At 33.9% G+C, this 20,711-nt stretch overlaps 1 protein-coding gene across 2 annotated transcripts in view; it reads left to right on the forward strand.

The window, feature by feature from the left end:
* The window catches only part of LOC130894005 (uncharacterized), a 49,438-nt gene that overhangs the window by 18,041 nt on the left and 10,686 nt on the right, over positions 1-20,711 (forward strand). For both annotated transcript variants that reach the window (XM_057800486.1, XM_057800487.1), the window contains exons 6-9: positions 3,765-3,900; positions 4,002-4,155; positions 7,982-8,243; positions 8,348-8,470. In XM_057800486.1, the coding sequence (XP_057656469.1) occupies positions 3,765-3,900; positions 4,002-4,155; positions 7,982-8,243; positions 8,348-8,470 (675 nt within the window). The remainder of the gene's footprint in view (positions 1-3,764; positions 3,901-4,001; positions 4,156-7,981; positions 8,244-8,347; positions 8,471-20,711) is intronic.

Here is a 20,711-nt window from a genome sequence, read left to right on the forward strand (position 1 = left end):
TTATTACTTTAGAAACAAAGGGATAATTGATTTTTATAAATGAAAGTTGTAGTTTTCTTCAGTTGTTTTCAATTTTCGCAATAAAAAAGTGGCCTCCAACCAAGTGCCCCATCTTGTAATAATAGGTTGAAGCGTAACAGTAGTTTCAAGGAAAATTTTTTTCATGCCAGAAATTAAATTATTTACAAGAGCATAATGTTTCCTAATCTCTTCAGCAACCCTATTCAAATGTTGGGTGTGTTTAGTTTGGGTAAAATATTCAAATTTTCTATCTGTATCTGACTAAATGAGTCAAAAAGTATCTCCAGAAACGGTGCTAGGAAGAAAAAATGGTTGATAGAGTCTCTTGTACAAATCAGGTCGTAGTCAATGTTTTTTCTAACTTTTTAGAAGCAATAAGGTAATATTTTTGCAGAATGTCGTCGCTAACAACACTTATCAATAAATAAGCAATACAACGTACTCTAGAATCGGTGTTTCCATCAATACATATGTAAAAATGTTTATTCCAAATTTTAGCTTGATTTTTGACAATTATCTCCGAATATCAGGAAGTAACGTCTTTTTTTCGTAGTATTCATTTAGATTTTGATTTTGATTACAGGGCTTTAACCATAGAATATTTGATATAGGTCGCGGGTAAATATGTGGACATGGAATGGAAACATTACGTTCATGTAGGTTTCCAGATATCATCTTACACAATTTAGCAATATGAGCAGAAGTTTTAACTTGTTGATCTATTTTAAATTATTCATCACAATAAAAAAAAAAAACAAAAATTGGAATATCAAATTCGTATCAAATAAATTCAAAATTAGAATGAAAGTGCCCCGAGTGCCAAATTGATTAGAAATCAGTCGATATCTGTTATTTTTAGAGATTAAAAAAATGTATACAGATAAACAAATAAAAGCTAAAACACCGTAGCAAACGTGCTTCTGAATGCCAGATTGTACAATAAAAAATCACGGCTTACACTTTTAATTTGAATTGAATAACTATAACCCCTCCCCTTCTGTAATAAAGAGTACCTAATTTTAAGGTAGATTTAAGAAGATAATAATGAGATTGAACTTGAAACCATTTTTTATGCTTTCAAAAAACACACGAAATACTACATGTATAAATATAAAATAAACCTGTCCAAGGTATTATAGTCCCAGAGCTGGCTACAAAAAACAGGGTCGATAAGGTGCGTGCCAGTTCAGCTTGTAAACTGGCGGCTCCCACTTAATACATCACCGAACGCCACTTCTTAAGGTCAGCACAGGTCGGATATGAAAATGCTAGCCGGTTTTCCCGAACGAAAAAATTGGCTGAAAAACCTCATAACGGGCGCGCGTGAAACCTTTAGTAACGTGGGGTTCAAACCTCAAATAAGAGCGGTGTAATAGCGCAAGAAGTTTTGCAGGCCGGAAAACCCTCGTAAGAAGTGATCGAAAGTGTCGGAAAACTCATCTGAAAAACCTCATAACGTGCGCGCGCGAAATTTTTTTATTAGGTTTTTGGGGTCTCAACTAAGAGCGGTGTGATAGCGCAAGAAGTTTTGCGGGCCGGAAAACCCCCGAAAAAGATTGAAGAAAATCGGCGTATATTTGAAATGAAAATTTTTCGTATTCGGCTTAATGGAAAATTATTTTTGATGTCTCCATTCAAAATACCTGTTTGAGCTACCCGAAATTAAAAAAAAATCATCAAGATACGATGAAAACTCGCTGAAATATAATCATTTTTTACCGCGCGCTTGATTTTATAGCGCTTACTCATTTTCCACCTACTCGAGCCGCCGCCAACAACGCAAAAACGGGCTTCTAATTTTTTTTTTAATTCATTTACTGCGCCAATTATCAAGTGATTTTGATCAAATTTTTTTTAAAACTTCTGGGAATGGTTATACTTTTTGATAAAGTTCGATCACTTCTTACGAGGGTTTTCCGGCCTGCAAAACTTCTTGCACTATTACACCGCTCTTATTTGAGGCTTAAACCGCACGTTACAAAAGGTTTCGCGCGCGCACGTTATGAGGTTTTTCAGATGAGTTTTCCGACACTTTCGATCACTTCTTACGAGGGTTTTCCGGCCTGCAAAACCTCTTGCGCTATTACACCGCTCTTATTTGAGGTTTGAACCCCACGTTACTAAAGGTTTCACGCGCGCCCGTTATGAGGTTTTTCAGCCAATTTTTTCGTTCGGGAAAACCGGCTGGCATTTTCATATCCGACCTGTGCTGACCTTAAGAAGTGGCGTTCGGTGATGTATTAAGTGGGAGCCGCCAGTTTACAAGCTGAAATGGCGCGCACCTTATCGACCCTGTTTTTTGTAGCCAGCTCCCCGTCTATTACAATCAGAAAGAAATCGTTGCCCTTGTCGGTGATAAAACAACAATACTGATAAACTCTCCGTTTACTCATTTTGTATCAAGCTCTATTAATATTATTCTTCAATTAATGTGACTTCTATTAATGAATCTCTGTTGAGTAATTAATATTTTGTATACAACATATTGTATGGGTGTAAATTGTGCAAGTAATCGAGTGATAAGTTTTTGGAGTACACACAAGGTAAACTAAACTTTTGGACTTGATCTACCTATTTACTACACTAAATTATATTATGGGGTAAGAGAAATAGGCCCTTTGTCCCTATTTAAATTATTCTTATATTCAACATTCTCAATACTTTCTAATGCACCCAACAATTTATTGACTATTGTACAATATTTATATTTATTCCATCACAGTATGCTTGTCAATACCCTATTTTCCTGTCCGTTCATATTTTAAATTACCTAAGTACTCTTTAAACCGGACATTAACAGATCTCTTAGTTTGGGCTCACACAATCATCACACCTAATTTCGTAAATACAACTATTTCTTTTTGAATTAACTGTGTTCAAAAGTAGCAAATTTTTCCTGTTTTCCGTTTTGATTTTGGCAAAAGGTGATTCCGAAACCTACGAGGATTTATCAACTGAAAAGTCCTTTCCTTGTTTTATTTTTCAAAGTTAAGTAAAAAATTGATCAAACAATGTACTCAAACATGAAGAGCGGCACTTGTGTAAGCGGTATTTTTCTTCAATACATTAAGCCTATTACTATTTTTAATTATTAAGGTGTCTAAAAATGGCAACTGTTTATTATTTTATATATCATGAACAAATTTTACAGATGGACATTTTCAATTGAGTTCTAAGATGAAATTGTCTACATTTGCTTCTTTCGTATCAAGAATAGCGAACATGCCCACATACTTTACCATACCCTGGAAAAATACTAAAACTCTTGCCTAATCAGCTTTTCAAAACATGAATAATTCGGCTATTAAAAGTGAATCAGTTGCCAATAGCTGTTTCTTCATGTTGTACGTAAAATCCATCTGAAAGGATGTCATATTAATTTTTTTTCATGTTCGCGTCACTATACAGGGTGATTCATTAAGAATGTCCAATCTCTGAACTGTAGATTCTAGACCTCCAAGGTTGAAGATGATTCTGCTCAACATGCCTCATGCAAATATTGCTAGTTTCCGAGATACGGAGTGTTCAAATTTAAATTTTTATTGATATTGATTTTAATAAAATTTAAACTAAATTATTTTTCTTTCCATAACATATAATAGAGAAGTGTTGAAAATCTCTAACCTATTATTGAGAAGTGTACGCGTAACATGAAAATCTAGACACTAGAAAGTTCTTTTTTGCTTTATGTTTGTAAATAATGAAAATTAGCAAATATTTACGTGTGATTCTTATCATTACAGGATAATTTAGTGCCACGTCAAAATATATACTTTGCCGTAAAAACTTGTAAAAAATTCCACCGAGATAGAGTTCCTATTGTTAAAAATACTTGGGGCAAGTATGCTACCGTAATAAAATTCTTCAGTGATACCGAAGGTAATTTAATTGAGTACTCACTATTTTTCAAATATATAACAGCCTAATTTGCACTTTTCATTCTGGGCAAACAAAAACTGTCTAAAAATTTATGTTTTTAGATAAGTCAATTCCTACTGTGAATCTACGTATTCCAAATACTGAAACCGGTCATTGTGCTAAAACTATGGCAATAATACGATATATTATAGAAGACATCGAAAACAATAATGACATTGAATGGATCATTATTGTTGATGATGACACTATTCTGGGGTGAGTAAAAAATTAATTGTGAAAATAGTTATAGTCAACCCAGACTAATTTCAAAGTAATAACTAGCAACATATTTTCATATATATATATATATATATATATATATATATATATATATATATATATATATATATCTGTTTAAGCTACAATTCTTATTTTCGTCTCTCCAGCAATTGCTATGGTTCCGATTTGGTTCAAAATTAGCATACATGGCTTTTTTGGCGGCGGATTGATGTTATTAGAGTTTGGTTGAAAACAAATGGTTTTTGACCTTTGCTCACCTCTGCAGGTCAAACGCGATTGAAAAATGAAATTTCACATGTAAGTTCAATTAGTTGCGAGATAATTTCCTGTCTAAGGTCGAAACTTTCCATCTCCACCCCTCTCCATTTTATGGTCATTTGTTATATTTTCTGGCCAGAAAAAGTTTAACTAGAGGTTTCGAACTTCGCATGCAAGTAGGGGTGATGTTGAAGAATTGTCTTTCTCAAGTTCAAAGTTTTCTTCTTCAGTTCTTCTAGCACAAAACGACCGAAATCATTTTGATCGTTGTAATTGTTGAACTGGACCGCTTCCTATTTAATGAATAATACGAGTATAATCATTGCTGGGTGATTTTTTTTACTTCCCATTTTCGAAATTTCTTGTCATTATGATAATTTTTTCTTTGTTGTCAATTGGAATTGAACAAGAGGGTTCGAGACCACCGGGTCTATTGAAATTATGAATTTTCATTCGAGAGAGAGAGTTAACTTGTGAAATGAAAATTTATTGAGGAATAGCAAATTTTCCATATAAAGAAATAAGATTGAGAATTGATATCATTCCCAAGAAATTCATTTTATTTATTATATTTGTTTGTGTATTAGTTAAATTCTTCATTCGACGAAAAATTCGACTTTCGTGATGAAGCTCTGCTGCTCACGGCTTTTTATATTATATACCTAACACTTTTTCACACTTTTATTTCGGTAACCATAACAAGGATGTATGTAATTGTTACTTTATATGAATTATCTAAATTTTCATACCATCGTTTGAAAATCAAAAGCATAATATTTGATATGTGCTTATATCCATATGTATCCATAGGATCTTAAAAACGAACGATTGTTCGAATACGACGGGGTAGCTTGTTAATAGAGTAATATCTGTTCTCAAGAAATAGTTGATGCTACATTTTTTATATACTAGCACTATTAAAATTAAGCATTCAAAAACTGATATAAATACTTGACATCACATATTATACATACGTCTAGAGCGTCCGAACAAGAACAATGGTTGAAAATGGAAGTTTCATATAGCATCTAAAAGAGTGTGAATGCTTTTTAAATGGGATAATCATTGTAACACTTTTTTTATTTGTATATTTATCAAATTAACTTAGATAATTTTGTGTTGTGTGCTCTGTCAGAGGTTCTGTAATTGTAATAATTTTGCACTGTAATCAAGAAATGTGAAACGTCATCGTCATTTTGTGAAATATTTTTCAAATTTTGATTGATAAAATAGTGATGGTTAAGCTAAATAAACATGGAAGAAGAATCTGATTGCACTCCTCCTGAAATAAAAGTAGACCAAATTAGCAACGGAATAGCGAAAACCGCATATCGATATCTTTTTCGATATGCTCTTATTTGAAGAGATAGACTAAAATCAAATATACGTTGAATTTCTTGAAGAATACGATAATCATAGTTTGAATGCATCTTAATTATGCAAAATTTGTAAATTATTCATTTTATAATTTTTGGTATTTAATTAAGCCCTCCAGCGGTGGACCTACAACTCTGTAAATAATTTCCAGGATTTTCTCGAAGTCACTTTTGTTATAAACTGTTTTTTCTCGAAGCTGCACTATAAACGGTTCTCGAGATATGGCCGAGAGCCATTCTTATTAGGATACCCGGTACATTTAAAATAATAATAACTATTTACGACTTAACAGCGAATACTGATGAGATAAACTAAACAAATATACATATAAAGGTGTGAAAATTTTGGGTAAGGCACCATTGCCCTTACGGCGCATGGTTAAGCCGAATCTGAAACAGAGTTGGAATTAGGCAGAGGCACTACTAGAAGGTTAAACGGTATCTGTTAAACGCAAAACGTAAAGTTGGACTGCGAGCTTCAAAAGAGGTGAATTTTCCATTGAAGATGATGACCGATCGAGAAGGCTAGTTTCTGTGTCAGTCCCCGAAAATATCGATGCAGTTCATGACATGATTTTATCAGACCTTCGAATTGGACTAAAACGGATATCTGAAGCACTGAATATTTCATACAAACGCGTTCATCATATAGTTCACGTCAATTTGGACATGAGAAAAATTGCTGCGAAATGGATCCCCAAATGTTTGAATGTTGACCAAAAGCGAGCAAGAGTAGAAGCATAGCGTTCGATCTGTGCTCGATTTGAAAACGATGTAGATTTCTTAAACCGAATTGTTACTATGGATGAGACTTGGGTATATTTCTACGATCCAGAAACAAACCAACAATCGATTGAATGGCGACAATTCAGTTCTCCAAGACCTAAGAAATTTCGTGTCCAAAAATCTGTTGGAAAAGTTCTAGCGTCATTTTTTTGGAATTACCATAGAGTAATCATGATTGATTTTTTGGATACGAATAGAACAATAACTGGAGATTACTATTCGACATTACTGACCACTCTACGGGACAAAATTAAAGAGAAAAGACGCGAGAAACTATCCAAAGGTGTTTTTTTTTGTAGAACAACGCCCCTGTACCTAACCAAAAAATTCGTGATTTGGAACTTGAATTACTAGAACACCTTATTCACCAGATTTGGCTCCGTCCGACTATCATCTCTTTCCTCAACTGAAAAAAAGTTTAAAAGGTCGGAAATTTTCTTCCAACGATGAGGTAATAAAAGCTGTGGATGTCTGGTTTGCAAAGCAAGAAGAAACATATTTTTTGAGAGGTCTAGAGACGTTGCAGGTTCGCTGTAATAAATGTATCCAATTAAGAATATGTTGAGTGATAAAATATTTTGACGTTGAAATTTTGTTTGGTTCTATAGTAGGCTAAAAATTTTTCAATTTATCCTATATATATATATATATATATCGAAAACGAGCTGAAAACAACAAACAAATTTGTGACTTAGAATACTTAATGCATTATAAAATAAAACTGGAACCTCCAAAGCAAAAATGAGAAATCCCACAATCAACGTTGCGGTCACAGTAAAAAACTTTGTCAACGTAAATAATGCTGCATAAAAAGCAGTGGTGACCAACCAACAATACAATGTCTTAGAAAAGAAAGATTGACGTGCATACTATGCAAAGACAGTCTGGCAATCTACCAACACCACTTTTATACAATTATAATCTTCAGAGAGAAGTTCCTTCCCTCTAAGCATCCACCCCCGGATGGATGCGAAGAACAACATACCACCACCTCCTGTTATCTTGATAGTCCCAGTCGCGTCGCAGTTTCGCGCGTAGACTCCAAACCCAATAACTTAACCACCAATAAACCCCCCCTCCCGCAAAAAGCAAATAATTGCGACGGGAAATTTCACATTCATTCTTTTCGATGAGGATGGAGGAGGAATGGCATTCGGCTCCCACTTCTCGGACTTTTTCTCTAATGTACATTCCTCAAATAAGTCAAATTTGGAATATACATACCTTTGTTTCACCGATTTCCAACAAAATCAATCTAAGCAAGTTATGTGTACAAGAGAATAAATTGTTGAAAAAATAAATAAATGACTAGTATATAATTTGTTCCATCCGGTTTTACGTTTAGTTTACTATAATCGGTGTATTGTTTTCACACATTTCAGTGTTGCAAATCTTCAACATATTCTGGCCTGCTATGATCCATCTGAAAAAATAGGATTGGGGGAAAGATACGGCTATCAACTTCATTTTGGAGGATACACTTACATCACAGGTGGAGGAGGAATGGTATTCAGTAAACCACTTCTAGAAAAATTAGCACGAAACTGTAAATGTTCAACTTTAAATGAGCCCGACGACATGATTTTGGGACTTTGTATGGCTAGAATGGGAATAGAGGTGACACATTCTCCTGCATTTCATCAGGTGGGTTAAAATAGACTGCAGTAAAAAATATAAATAACAATCACTAAATGGGGCTGTAAGTCTATGTTGAAGAGTTTGTATTTAATATAATGTTTGTTTTGTAGGCAAGACCACCAGATTACAATCCAAAATTCTTGGAATCATACGAAGTAGTCTCTTTCCACAAACATTATATGCTAGATCCAGTAGAAGTATACATACGGTGGTTTGAAGCTAAAGATAGAATGGTAGAACATATTGGAAACGAAACTGTCATCCATAACGAGCTTTAATACATATATATATATATATATATATATATATATATAATTGTAAAGAAGTATTTGCCATGTTCCCAATAAAAAACTACTTTGATATTGAAACTGACAATTTGTATATTTATATTAATCAATAAATCACCTACATCATGAATATCAAAATAAGAATAAAATCAAAATAGGAATTTGCACACCTTTTTTCGGCTGGTTTTTAGTTCTCTGTTTGAAACTCCGTCTATTCCTGGTGCTTTTTTTTGCTGATACGAACCTAAGTAATTCTTTCACTTCCATCGGTGTTCCAAATTCTAGGGTTTCTTGAATCTCGTCGTCAAGGTATTCGTTTATGTTCTCTTCTAACATGTTTAGAAAATTCATGTCTTCATCGTGATTTTCGTTCATGGTAAACTGAGTTCTATTGTGCACTTGAGCTCTTCTGCCTTGTTTTCCGTGTACGCCATCCCAATGCTTCCGTGGATTGGCGGCATAGGTTTCCTTTATTCTCTTAAGACTTTCGATATATTTCATATGCCGGGTCTTTGCGGGTCTAATTCGTTTATCCTTCTGTTATATTACTCGCTCTTATGTTCATGAATTTCTTGTCTTATTTCCCACACTCTATTTTTTTCTTCCGGGTTTCATGTTCTTTGAGCTCTTCTAGCAATTTGATTTTTTTCTCTTATCAAATTTTTCTGATCATCACTTATATTATTGAATTTATCGTATTTGTCTGCTACGGTCGTTGTGGTACTCCGTTCTATCGCTTCTGATATTGTTACTTCGAAGAAACAGACCTACTCCTCCGGCGTTTCCTCACTGATTATTCCCGTAATCGATCCTAACAGCTGTCCTGTTAGTCTTCTAAATTTTAACCAGTCGGTTTTGCTCACGATCGGTCGATCGGTGTGTGAGCATTGCCGCCGTCTACGGTCCTGATGTCTATAGGTTCCGCCAGGCCTTCCTACTTGCGGTGGGTAGTGTGTCGGTCTTACCGGTCCTATTTCTTGATACGATGGGTTATCTTCTGCAGGTTTCTTCTTTGTCTGTTTATTTTTGTGCTGTACCACGCAGGGGACTTGGCATACAGGTATCCTATGATGATACCTTTTTTTACATCTGGGAATACCGCTAAACGTCTTTCCCATATATAGTGGTATCAGACCGTACGCATGCCGATATTATTCTGAAATCGCCACTTGTAGTTTTGATGACTACTATTTTCGCCTCCATGCTAAGTAGTCCGTCCGGTGTGTTTATGCGATGTTGGCCCAGCTCCTTTTTTTACGACAACTACTGTGCCTCCGAGGCGTCCATTTATATCATTTCTATAAACGTTTTAGCAAGGCCAGGTGAGTCTATATATGTCTCGTTTCTTGGAGCGAGAAGATATCAAAAACTTCTTCCTCCAAGATCACTCACATGGTATTCCGATTTGTTCACAGTTCTCCTGTATTCCAGGAGCCGATCTTTATTTAACTTGGAAGGTTGTTCGCCATTTTATTTTGCCTGTTTTGCGATCAGTGTTGCTACGAGCATCTGCATATTCTGCAATATACTGAATGGCTCAGGTGTTTCTTGCGTTTTTTGCGCTGCTGAAGCTGGTGTTTTCTTGACAGCTTGAGCGTAGCTACCTCTTGTCTGTGCTGTTTTCGTTACTGGTTTTTTAGCTTCAGCCTTCATCGAATTTTTTGGGCACCACCTATAATTGGCTGGATGCTCTCCATCGCGATTTTTGCATTTGGGCTTTTCTGAGAGTGCACTCCGCTGCCCTATGCACTCCCGCGCAATTTACATAGTGCGCTTTTATGTTGCACTTGCTCTGTCCAAGAGGGAACCCTTGGTACCTGTAGCATTATACAGGTTCGTCGTGTTCTTTGTTCCACCACACTTATTTTAATGTGGCATAAGTATCTCAATTTTTCATATGCCTGTTATTCTCCAGGCTGTATAACTACCATGAATAGTAGTCAGCGGCTGTTGTCCTCGTTTTTTTGGGTCCGGCTTGTTAAGTTCCGTACTTTTTTAGGTTAAAAACCTTAGGCTTTTAGGTTGCCAAGCAACTCTCAACTTTCGTCGTGGAGGTGTTTATAGTCAGTCTTTGTATGACTAGCTTCCTCTCCTTGTCTTCTTTGTGTGTGAAGGTATACTACTCTATTTTCTTATGGTCGCTCAGAAGTATCTTCGTTTTATTGAAAACTTCCACTCACTGCGCGGTGATTTTTCCATTGTAATTGCCCACCTTACACTGGGCGTCGATTTGTCTCTGTATTAGATGTTTTCTGATAACAGTCTTCATGAGTGGTGACTTCAATATGATTGGAGGTGGTCTCCTCTCTGGTTTCGCTTGTTTGTTTTCTTTTTTTCTCCTGATTTTTTTCAGTTGTTAGTGTACTTCTTTGCTTGGTCCATCGATATTTTCTTTTTCAGCGGTTTTTCTCTCCGTCTTCTCCCTTTTCTTCGTATTCCCCACTTGCTTGAATCCTTCTTCTATTGGAGAGTCATCCATTTAACTGTTTCCAGTGACATTTGCTTCTATCATGTCAATGATCGTGCTTTCGCTTCTATTTCCATTTCCTATCTTCGATGATAGATTGGACGTCTTCCTAGAGATATAGGGCTGAGAGCACGCGGTCACAGCATCCCTTCATGTCAACCGGTGCCACCGATCGAAAACTCACCATATATAGTTGATCAACCATCAATAAATCAATTATTATAAATGTTGTAAATGTCAATTTTTATTAACTATTATATTAAATTTTATCAATTTCTTCATGCATTAAATCGATATCTATTCAATAATACTGATAACCTACTGAATATACTGTTTACATCATAACACCAACACTAACAATTATACTGTCAGACGCGCGTCTCGATAACCAAATTATCGTCTTCAGAGACTGAAGGTAAGCAGTTTATTCAGTGTGAATATCACCAACGGTTCCAGAAATTCCAACTTAATACTGATAACCGTTTCTGCGCTTTTTAAAAAGGGAAAAAAATCATTTTGAAAAGTTTTTAAGAAACTGACAAATTTGGATGAACTAGCTGCAGCATTCAAGGAAAAAAATTGTTGGGCCCAGAGATTATTAGAGAGTGGAACTGAAATCTTTTTGGCAGTCTATAATGCTCCGAAATCTGTGAAGTCTCGATCATCTTCGTTATATGCATTACGTCTACAAAACTTAATAAACCTGTAGCTTTCAAATATTCCACCAAGTGAAGCTGCTCATCAACATTTCAAACGTGTATATTATCAAATTCAAACTTGGTTAGGGCATGATTTGGAACTCCAAGTATGGGGTTGGGCAATGTGAAACGATTTTCTTTCTATCATGACAATTTTACCACTTGCTCCACAAGATTTTCTAAATACAATTTTCTGAAACTGCAAGAGTGGTTCGCGATGCGGATGCAGGCAATGCTCTTTAGCTTGTGGTCAATGTAATGGGCAAGTTTGTCTCGATGCTCTACCATAGGAAATGAGATATTTACAAAAAAATTGCAAAAAACCGATTTTTATGACCTTTGATCTTGAAATTTATTAGTTGCGTACACCCTACCATATGTAGGTTTTGAGATAACTTTTTGGGTGTCAATATACAAGTATTTACAGACATACAGCTGGGTATTTAGAATTCCGACGTGAACTCACTATAATGACTGTACTATTATTCCGAACACCAAACAACTATGTGTATATATAATATAATTAAGGTTAATATTTTGAAAAGCAAAATTGTTTGTGATAAAATACTTCGTTAGTTTTTTCTATTTTCAGTATCACATAGCAACCCTCGTATCAGTCAAAATCGAATATAAGTAGCTACCTTTCTTGAATGAATTTCAAATTAGGCGTAGGTACATTTCCTTTATTTATATATACAAACCAAATTGGAAAACTGTCTACTGCCGATTCTGCATGTTCGTTAAGTTGAGAGCTTCTTTAAAAATTGAACTATCAGTTACAATTTTAATGTGGTATTCTTTAACATCAGTTGTTTTGATACTATAGAAACATGCGCCAGTGTTTTATACTATTATCGTATTCGATCCTAATTCTAGCCAAAAATAAGTATGTTGAATAATTAGACTACTTATTTTTTTATTACATTTTTATTTATTTATTATATTTCTCCGCCATACGACTCGCTGGAGACCAGTATTCTTCCGTAATGTTATTAATATAATAATAGTAATATTTGATCCGATCATAAATCGCTCATATGAAGGGTAGGAAATTCAAACAAAGATCTTAATATCAGTTACACTTTATTTTAGTATATTACAAGATATCAAAGAATCTACCCATGACTCTTTTGGATTGTTACTCCAAGAAATAATGATTCGAACTTTGCAACCTAATAAATGCGTTGTGATATTTATCGACGATTCTTATTTGCATATATTTGACATTAGATGGTTTAAAAGATTTGGTTTTCTTCTAACTTTTATCGTGGTAAGTAATTTATAGAAAGCTATATGAAATTTATTGTAGCATTTAACTGTGGTAATAAGCCTTATCCAATTTTCTATATATTATATTGGTGTTTTTTCATAATAATCTCATGGATAATTATTTCGATTCTAGATCATTTTATCATTGTGTCATAGTGTCTCCATGGCACTGCGTCTCGTTTTTTTGGTATAAAAAAAGAGATAATATTGAATTATTTTTAGAGATATAATAAAAGTACAACATTATCACGCTATTATTGTTAATTTTTTTCAACTGTTTTGTTCAAGCAATGAAGAAATAACGACAATACACAATATCACCAAAACATTACACAAATAATACACAATCACTTAGTGACATTAAACATACCTAACACAAAACACCTAACAACTTGCACAGAAATCTATAACACTATTTTTCATTTAAAAACAAAACAGCTTAAGTAATGGATCCCATAGAAAATAATTTAATAAAAAACTTATCTAAACAAACTTTAGTGCAACTCGCACACATTATAAACTACGTTCTTAAAACAGGACACTACCCCGATATACACAAAATTATCAACATCGTACCCATTATCAAAGCCAATGAACACCAACCATGCTAAGTGGAAATTCATAGACCTATATACCCGTTAAATAATATTGCAAAGATGAAACACAAAATACTTTTTAAAAGACATACGAGCAATACCGATACAGAGGCGGTCACAGTACAACTGCTCAAATAATAAGGATCTTCAATTCCATTCATCGATATTCAAAAAGCCTTTGCCTCCGTACTGATAAATTTGAATTTACATAACTATTTAATTAAAATTTTTCATTTCTATTTGATAAATAGAATATTTTACATTTTAAATAACGAAAGCATAGGAGGACCATACCCCATCAATGCTGGTGTACAGCAAGGGTCAGTTTTATTACCTTTATGTATGTATTTCCTCGTCATAGCCATATACGCTAAAACTTACACATATTTCCACCTATATTCTATCCCCACAAAAAATAAAACGATAGTTATCCCACCTAAAACCTTTCTGGCAATGCAAGGCAATCAGTACGAGTACGAAGACGAAAAATGTAAAAATGTTCACCAAATGTATTGTTGCCCCAACGAGAAGTCCATGGTAAATACCAAATCCGAAGAATGCATCCACCAATTGTTGCGATCGAGAACCGAAGATCATCCGAAATGAGTACCAGTGCTGGTAATTTTCAAAAATTAAATAATTCAAGGTATAAATTCAGCACACTACATCACAGTATTTCCGGAAGAAACTAAAAATAAACTAATAGGTACCTACTACATAGAACTACTTTGGAGCTGTAGCTTCCAAAGACCGAGAAATCTATTTGAAAATCATGAAAAAATTATTTCAGCTTCTACTACTTCCAGAAATAAAAATAAAAAACGAAGGAATATTTCATCATCTATTCCTGAAAGAAGAAAATCGAATGAAAAAAATTAGAAATACCTCAATAAACTACTCCTATACCTGGTTCAGTTTTTAAGCTAAAATCTAGATGCCAACATCATCAGACAACTAAAAGGACGTGTTGCGAAATGTATTGCAAAGTTTTAAAAATCGCATGGCTTATTGTATTGAAGTAAATGGACAACATTTTGAGCATCTGTTGTAATCGCCTTCACTTACTGTAGGTTTTTTAAAATTCGTAATTCTTCTACTTCACAAATGTGGATCTACTTCTAACATTACACAATCATTGAAAGATTTTTCTTCAGTTGTTGTAAGTTTTCTGCGCCTTGATCTGGATAAATATTTCACTACACCAGTTTCGTTAAACTTTTTACTAACTTACTGACACTAGACCTTGTTACGAGATTTGTAGTAGCACATAAATTATTGAAGAATATTCAAACTAAACGAGTTTATTCAATCGTAGCCAATGTTTATTGTAACTTTGGTGGAGATACTGTATATGCAGCTATAATAAAAATAATCATTACTTCTTAAGGATTTCTAAAAACACAAAATAGGGTGATCAATTTGAAATAACAAAGTTCGTTATTTATCCGGAAAAAGGAAGATCTGACAACAATGTAAATACTACCATAATACCGGCACTATCACAAGACCCTTGTACGCAAAAATTTATAAAAATCGTAAAAGCCGTTTCCGAGATGTTTGAGGCGTTTGAGTCCCAGAACTACTGGAAACATTAATGCGAAAGTTACACACTTGATAAATTCTCGAACATCAACATTTTTTCCTCAGTCTTTAATCTGTACTTCCTTTTGTCATAATTTCTGTTTGTTTCAAGTTGTAATAAAAGCTTTGTTTTACAACTGAATGTATTCCACATTACAAATGTTCTAATTCATGGAAATATGCTCATTGGTAAGAGTATTAAAAAATTTGCCTTTGGTTGGCCGCTGCTTTTCGGGAAACATTTTCCGCACTTCGGAGCATTTTTCGGATTCTAGCGTTTCACTCAGTTTATCGATTGATTTTGGGAGAAATCTGAATGAGTCCACAAATTTTATACCAATTGTTTTTGGAATAGTTTTTGACTTTTTTAACATTTCTACAATTATAGTCTTTGTGAAGAATGTATACCTCTCCTTATTTTGTGCTATAACAATCACATGTTCACCATGAAAAGCCAATTGCTTGATAAATAAAAGGCAATCATAATTGGTGAGATTGTGAGAAAAAACTGGTATATCATTTGACATTTTATAGTTCAGATTACAATTATGATGGACTGCAGAAAGGTATTTTCCTCTCACATGACAGTGATCACGTATTCTAATATCACCGTGAATAAAAGATTTTTCACAAATATGACATTGGGTTGCAGAATCACTTAATGCTTTTTTTGATTGGTTAATGGAATCATTGACTTAACATGTTTCAAGTGTTTATGATGTATTTAGTTAATCCAATATTTCAACAAAGACAGCTTCTGCATTTTGCCGTCGATAAGTTATAAATTTAGAATATATATCATCAAAATTACACAAAATATAGTGCAAAAGAGTACGCTCGGTGCTCACAAACTTTACTAGTAAATGATTTATCATTACTTGGCTCATTTTAATTAATTGATAATTACACACTCTCTTAGTCTGCATAAATTATAAAAAGGTACGGTTAATTGATTCCGAATGTTTCAAAATTTTAAAATATTTTTCTTTGGGATCTCACCAAAAATATTTATTCGAGGTTCTTCGGTAGATAACAAAAATGTAAGTACAATCGTTTTTTTTTATGTTTGCTAAGGTTCTTACTGGAGGTGAAAAATTGTAAGTATCCATCGCTTATAAAATGTGCTCGTTTACATTAGATTTTTTTTCTGACTAATCGTGATATGGAAAGTACCAAACCGGGTTTACATCTGGAAAATCTACAATAGATGCTATCCATACGGTCAAGCAGATAATGGAGAAAGCGCATGAGTATAAAATGGAAGTGGAAATACTCTTCATAGATTTTGAACAAGCGTTTGATTCGATAAAAAGAAGTAAGCTCATGTCGGCACTAAAAGAACTGGGAATACACCCCAAACTAAGAAAACTAATACAGTGTACAATGAAGAAAACAACAGTCACAGTAAGGACACAAGTGGGGAACACAGAAGAATTTGAAATAAATCAGGGTGTAAGACAGGGGGATGCTTTATCAACGACGCTGTTCAATTTGGCACTGGAATATGTGATGCGTAAAATAGACAAGAGAACAATAAAAACTAGAAGTGGACAAATAGTAGCATATGCAGACGACATAGCACTTATCACAAGAAGTCGAAACACAATGGAAGAAATGCTAAAGGAAATGGTACTAGAAGGAAGTAAAATGGGTCTCAAAATAAATGAAAAGAAAACAAAAATAATGAGGCTAGATAAACGTATTATAGGAGGTAAACAGAAAATAAAAATTGGAAATTTTGATTTTGAGGAAGTAGATACATTCAAGTACTTAGGAACAACCTTAAGTAGTGACGGAAATAAAGAGGCAGAAGTCAAAGAAAAAATAACAGCAGCTAACAGGGCATATTACGCTAACAAAAAACTACTGCAAAACAAAATACTAGGAAAAAGTACAAAAATGAGAATATATAAAACAGTTATTAGACCGGTCATGATGTATGCTGCAGAAACTATGACTATGACAAAAAAGCAAGAAGAATACTTAAGAATTGTTGAGAGAAAAATATTAAGAACAATATTAGGACCAGTAAAACTAACAGAAAATGAGTACCGAAGAAGAATGAACCGTGAAATAGCACAAGAAATTAAAGAGGACATAGTAAGAAAAATTAAACAACAAAGAGCAAGATGGCTGGGACATGTATGGAGAGCAGGAGAGGAAACAGTAGCGTACTCAATATTAGATTGGACCCCTGGAAGTGCTAGAAGAAGAGGAAGACCAAGGTCTACATGGTGGCAAGAGGTAAAAGACGACCTTAAGAGAATTGGGATGTGGAACTGGCAAGAAAAAACGAAAGATAGACGAGCCTGGCAGGATATGTGCCACAAGATATAAACAGAAGAGAATGGGGACTGATCTACCCCGAAACAAAGAAAAAAAAAAAAAAGATCTAGAAAGCTCGTAAGAGCGGCGTTACCCCATCTGGGGTGTTTAGCCACCATATATATAATCGTGATATGGAAAATGATATGTACTGGAAAAAAATAAGATTTACCATCATTATTCGATAATAACAATAATTGACATGAGTTGGCATGCGATTAGAAGTGAAATGCAAAGGATTCACTACTTGTACCAACCTTTTTGCAGTTTAAAAACGATCACAGAAATATTGTTGAGTTTTTCGAACATTGCAATATCTTTCAGTTTTACTGGAAACTCAATAACAGAAGAGTTTAATATTGTGTTAAAATGGGGGTATGATTGTAAATTAATCGGATCCCTATGAGATGGAATTTTGGTGCATTTACAGACCACGTAAAAAATAAATTATCGCTGTTTTTTATATTTAGAAATGTACTTTTTTCCGCAATCTGTAGAGACAATTTCATGTAGGAGGATGCTGTTAAACTATTGATTGATGTTTACATCTAAAAACATGAGTTGCTGCAAAGCTATCCTTTTCTTGAAACTCTGTCGCTTGCTTCATAATCTCTTGCTTGAATTCATTATAAATTTGGTCCAAATTGGAGGATTCTGTAATAACTCTATTTTCTGTATTCATTGATTTTATGTCAGAAGATTCCTTTGTAGGTAAAACATATAGAACAAAGTTTATGTTAACAGATTGATGTTGTTAAATGTAATCACTTAATTTTTTCAAAACCTTTGGCTTAACATCATCCAAAAACTGTGTTTAATTTAGTTTGTTATTACCGGTGAATGGATGCTATGCGATTTTCAAATACATGGTGCAATTTAGTAATATGTACTACCATTTAAAACTTCCGTATCCTTAAGTCTCAATCTCTTTCTTGGAATGGGGCTTCCACTATGACTTTAGTGGCGCGGCAAATCATCATTTATAGAGAACAGTACCATATTCTTCACATATAAAATCGATGTTACAATTGGTTTTTACAGGTGAAGCCTGTCCCCGACATGATTTTAATTGTTGTCTACGTGTTTGCGCCCAGTGGCCTTAGCCTTAGCGTTGACCTTAAATTTATTCAAGGGATTTTGGTCATATTTGGAAATTTTTTATCGTTTTCTTGTTTGATTTTTGCCTTCTTCTACGTATTTCGTTTTTAATTTATTATTTTAAAGATTCGTATATTGTGGAAGAGTTTAAATTGTAATTAAGGTCACTTGATGTCTTAATATTTGTTTAGTTGTTCATATGTCATTAGAATGCTACGTATAATTATTATACTGGGAGAAGGTTTGTCAGTAGGTATAAAAATAGAAATTGCCATAGGATTCAAGAATATCATTTTTATTAGGATATTTGTTGAGTACCTTAGTAAATATCTATAATCAAAGGTGTTTGTTACGTATTATGATTATTCTGTGAAAGTCTATTCCTTTTAATTTTGTATTTAGTGGAATAATGCCCTTTCTGTTTTAATTCCATTAGCAGGAAAAATTGTAGCCTTGCATGAGTTGGGAACTGATGCGTTTTTGATCTTTCATACGATACCTCAATATAGCTATCGTCTAAAATGATAAAATTCCTTATTTCTGTAACATATTTTTCTGTTTAACTTGAGAAGTGTATGTCTTTAAAAAGAATATATCTCTGTATTGGCTGGCTTTCCTCTATAACTAGCGCACTCCGCTGTTTTTTGTTTTTTGAAATTCTGGGACCATGTGTTGACCAGTGGAGTCCTACCATAGTTGGATATTGGGCGTCCCCACAATTGATAGATGAGACACTTAATAATTGGGTTGTTTGTCTTCAGTGTTTCCACTGGATTCTAGTGGGATCGATTACTCTTACAATTTTGTTTAAGAATTTGATCCTGTCACGAGGTTGGAGAACGAATTTAGTTCTATTATTAGTTGCCTGCAGTGTATGTTTCATTATTTATTATTTCGGGTAGTGAGTCGAATTTCTAATGGATTTCAGTTCTCAGAGGTTGTTTAATTATTTTATTCAATTATGTATTTCTTTTTGGTATCATGAAATCTGAAGGCAATTTGAATCATGTCTTTTTTCTTTTAGCAACGTAAACTGATAACGCTATTTTTATATTTTATTCATTGTGACCACCAGAGATTTGCGAGTTTGCAGATTTGCGCTTTATGATCATCTGCTTAGATGGATTGATTAGTTGGTAATCAATTTTTCTCTGAGATGTTGTCGTTAGTACGATATCGTATGATATCTCTTTCCGTGTTTAAATTTATTTTCCTATCTATGCAGTCAAATTTGTCCGGTGTGAAGGTTCCGTTTTTATTTCTTCTTCGATTGGCTGGAAATGTAAGCTTTATGCTTGATAAACTTTTAAGTATTGTACTGTGAGATTTCCTGGACTTTTCAGGTTTTCTTGACTTTTTTCTTTTGTGTGTTTTCTGCATACTAAAATTTTTGATTTGAATTTGAACAAGACACCTGCCATTAAAATAATGAATATTATCGCTAAAAGGCTTTCGATTATTGTTATATGACTCTGTGTATTGGAAATTTCTTGGATCGGCTTCAATTTTCTTGACAATTCGTTGATTTGGAAAAGATCATCGAGATTGAGATTTGTTATGTTATATTTTTCGTAGTGTTTTGAAGTTGATAATTTGTTTGTTTCTAATTTAGGCAGGACAAATGGTTTACCGTAACTGATTTCGTCGTTATTGATGTATCGTTGATTATTGATCCATAGCTCACAATTATTGTACTGTGAGATTTCCTGGACTTTGTTGACAATTTTTATCCTCACTTAATGAATACTTATCGTAGTTCCAGTACGCTTTTATCTTAATTGTTTAGTTCATTCAAGACATGTTTATTTTATTACATTTCTAATCTAAGGATGTAGTCTCCTGGTTTAGGTAGACGGGTTTGAGGTAGTTTTTATTTGTGGGTTTCAATTTGTTTTTTTTTTCTCTACGAAATATTTATTTTGTTAGTATGAGGTAAAAAGGGCTCTGAGCTTAAAACACTCGTTTTTTCTTCACTCCAGTTTCTTGTACAGACCATTATTCATGATTTGCCATCGCGTATTAGATGTTTTCTTCTGTAGATACTATATCCCCTCTAATGTTTTACTGTTAGTTGCAGAATATTCCCTTCTCACTCGTATATTTTTTTTGTTATTCCATCGTTTCAGTATTTACTTCATCTTTTGCATCCCCTC

This window comes from Diorhabda carinulata, chromosome 5, assembly GCF_026250575.1.
Source record: "Diorhabda carinulata isolate Delta chromosome 5, icDioCari1.1, whole genome shotgun sequence".
NCBI lineage: Eukaryota > Metazoa > Arthropoda > Insecta > Coleoptera > Chrysomelidae > Diorhabda > Diorhabda carinulata.